General features: G+C 33.8%; 1 protein-coding gene across 1 annotated transcript; it reads left to right on the plus strand.

Moving 5' to 3' along the window:
* The first annotated feature begins 942 nt into the window (after window positions 1–942).
* On the plus strand, window positions 943–2536 carry LOC113618875 (olfactory receptor 5K1-like). Its single transcript, XM_027103229.1, is given in 2 exon segments — window positions 943–2238; window positions 2241–2536. Coding segments are annotated over 2 exon segments (927 nt in total). The 5' UTR covers window positions 943–1478; the 3' UTR covers window positions 2408–2536.
* The last annotated feature ends 390 nt before the right edge of the window (window positions 2537–2926 follow it).

A 2926-nucleotide genomic window follows, 5' to 3' on the forward strand; every position in this document is an offset into this window, starting at 1 on the left:
ATTTTTAAACCATTCTTTTAAACCCCTGATGTAATTTTAAGGAGCTTTTTAGCTTATCTTTTGATTTTTAGAGAAATAAAATATCAATGTAAAACTTATTTCTGTCTGATTAATTATCATCAACTAGGGAAAATGAAGGAAAACTATGTTATGTGACTTCAAGTTGGCAAGTGTAAGGCATTTAATGAAAAAACTTATTCAAATTACCTAGATTTAAAATGTTCATTTTTTTTAGACTTCAGGTTATCAAGAGTAAGGCATTTAATGAAAAAATAATAATTCAAATTATACAGCTTTCAAATGTTCATTTCTAATATTGTTTCTAAATGTATCAGTCACAAATAGTCTGAGTTTAAAAGTTAGTAAACAGTTGCAGGAAGCCAAAGGAAAGAGATCTTCTCTCCAAAATGCAGGCAGACTCTCAACCACTGCGCCACCAGGGAAGCCATGAATTTATCAATTTTTAACCCTTAAGGATGCTTCAATTTCTTTTGATAGCATTTAAATTTCTTTAGATTTTAATATGCACATGCACACAGGAGCAATTTTATATTGTGTGCCTAAATGACATCATAAATACCATAAAGACCATGAAAATAGTTTTTTTTAATGTTTTATAGTAGAAAAAATATATAACATAAAATTTATCATTTTAACTATATTTAAGTATTTACAGTTCAGTGGCATTAAGTTTATATTGTTGTGCAACTATCATCACCATCCAACTACAGAAATTTTTCATCTTCCCAAACTGAAACTCTGTACCCATTAAACAATATTCCCCATTCCTTCCCTCCCCAGACAACCTTTAATTCATGTAAGTGGAATCACACAATATTTGTCCTTTTATGCCTAGCTTATTTCACTTAGCATAAAGTCATCAAATTTCATCCATGTTTTAACATGTGTCAGAATGTCATTCCTTTCTAAGGCTGAATAATATTCCACTTTTTGTCTATACCACATTTTGTTCATTCATTCATCCAGCAGTGGAGAGTTGGGTTGTTTCTACCTATGACTATCCTGAATAATGTTTCTATGAACATGGGTGTACAAAAATAGTCTTTCAAACAACACTGTTAATCTGTACAGATACTGTCACTGAAATTGTTTGGGAACATTGATACCAATTGCTGACACCTAAATTATGAATCAGCTTTAGCTAATCCATATAGAGAAGTTTTTTGCACTGAATATTCCTCTCAAGACCTCAAAAGCCATCTTTGTGCATCTAATCTGATGTTTTCTCTTGAAAATATGCTGGGAAAATGTTAAATAACTAGCTTAAAAGTTAAGAGCTCCTGGAGATTGATACGCCCAGAGAAATGGGCATACACCAAAATCCACGTGACTTGTGAAGGCATTATGGAAGATGTTCCTCGTCCTTCTGGGCCAGAGAGAGCTCAAGAGTTGAATTGGGCATATTATAAATTAGTACCTCATTTCTCCACAATTTTTTCTCAACAGCAGAGTCAGGAATGGCTAAAGAAAATCATACTGTAAAACATGAGTTTATCCTCACAGGATTTACAGACTACCCAGAGCTGAAGACCCTTCTGTTTGTGGTGTTCTTTGCCATGTATCTGATCACCATGGTGGGGATTCTTGGCCTGGTGATACTGATTTCAAAAGAGCATCATCTTTGCACACCAATGTACATCTTTCTGGGCAACCCCACTCTCGTGGATTCTTGCTGTGCCTGTGCCATTACTCCTAAGATGTTAAGGAACTTCTTTTCTGAAAACAGAACGGTTTCCCTCTATGAATGCATGGCACTGTTTTATTTTCTTTACACTGTTGAAACTGCAGACTGCTTTCTTCTGGTGGTAATGGTCTATGATCACTATGTGGCCATATGCAGCCCTCTGCAGTACCATACCAGGATGTCAAAGGAACTCTGCATTCAGATGACCACAGGGGCCTACATAGCTGGAAACCTGCATTCTATGATTCATATAGGGCTTCTATTTAGGTTAGTTTTCTGTGGATCAAATCACATCAAACACTTTTATTGTGATATTCTTCCTTTATATAGGCTCTCCTGTGTTGACCCTTACGTCAATGAACTGGTACTGTTTATCTTTTCAGGCTCAATTCAAGTCTTCACAATAGGTAGTGTCTTAATATCTTATCTCTACATTCTCTTTACTATTCTCAAAATGAAATCCAAAGAGGGAAGGGTCAAAGCCTTTTCTAGCTGTGCATCCCACTTTTTGTCAGTTTCATTATTTTATGGATCTCTTTTTTCATGTACATTAGTCCAAATTTGCTTGAAGAATGGGATAAAGATATACCAGCTGCTATTGTGTTTACAGAAGTAGTTCCTTTACTAAACCCTTTTATTTGTAGCCTAAGAAATAAGGAAGTAATAACTGTTTTGAGGAAAATTCTGAAGAAAAAAATTTGAAACAAGTGGGGTCTACTGTACCTTAATGATTTAAATGCAGAAAAAAAAACTTCCAAGTGAAATTACACAGAGAAAATGCACAAATTGTATGTAAAATATTAAAACATATCATAATGCATTCAATTTAAGTAGCAGTATATAAGGGAGAAAATATACAAGAAGGAGAAAATTATACTAAATCTTAATTCAAATTAAAAAAAATCAAAAACAAATTTTGAAATAATTCAAGAAAAATACAGTATGCTGCCAAGGTCATGGATTGTGTCAGCATCGGGGGATATCAGCACCCAAAAGAAAAGCAATTATATCTCAATAAAACTGAAAAAAGTTTTTAAATTGTCAGACTGAGGAAAAGAAAAGGAAGCAAACCAACAAAATTAGCAATTTCAAATATAAAGGAAAATCCTAATTAAGCATTAATAGCCAGCCCACATTAATAGTTTGGAGCATGAGCACTCCAGTTATGCTAAAAGGGTTTAAGGGTATATGAACCTTCAACCAATGAAATCACTTACAACC

Source organism: Aethalodelphis obliquidens, unplaced genomic scaffold (genome assembly GCF_003676395.1).
Source record: "Aethalodelphis obliquidens isolate GAN/ISIS:26980383/991018 unplaced genomic scaffold, ASM367639v1 scaffold1, whole genome shotgun sequence".
Classification (NCBI taxonomy): Eukaryota; Metazoa; Chordata; class Mammalia; order Artiodactyla; family Delphinidae; genus Aethalodelphis; species Aethalodelphis obliquidens.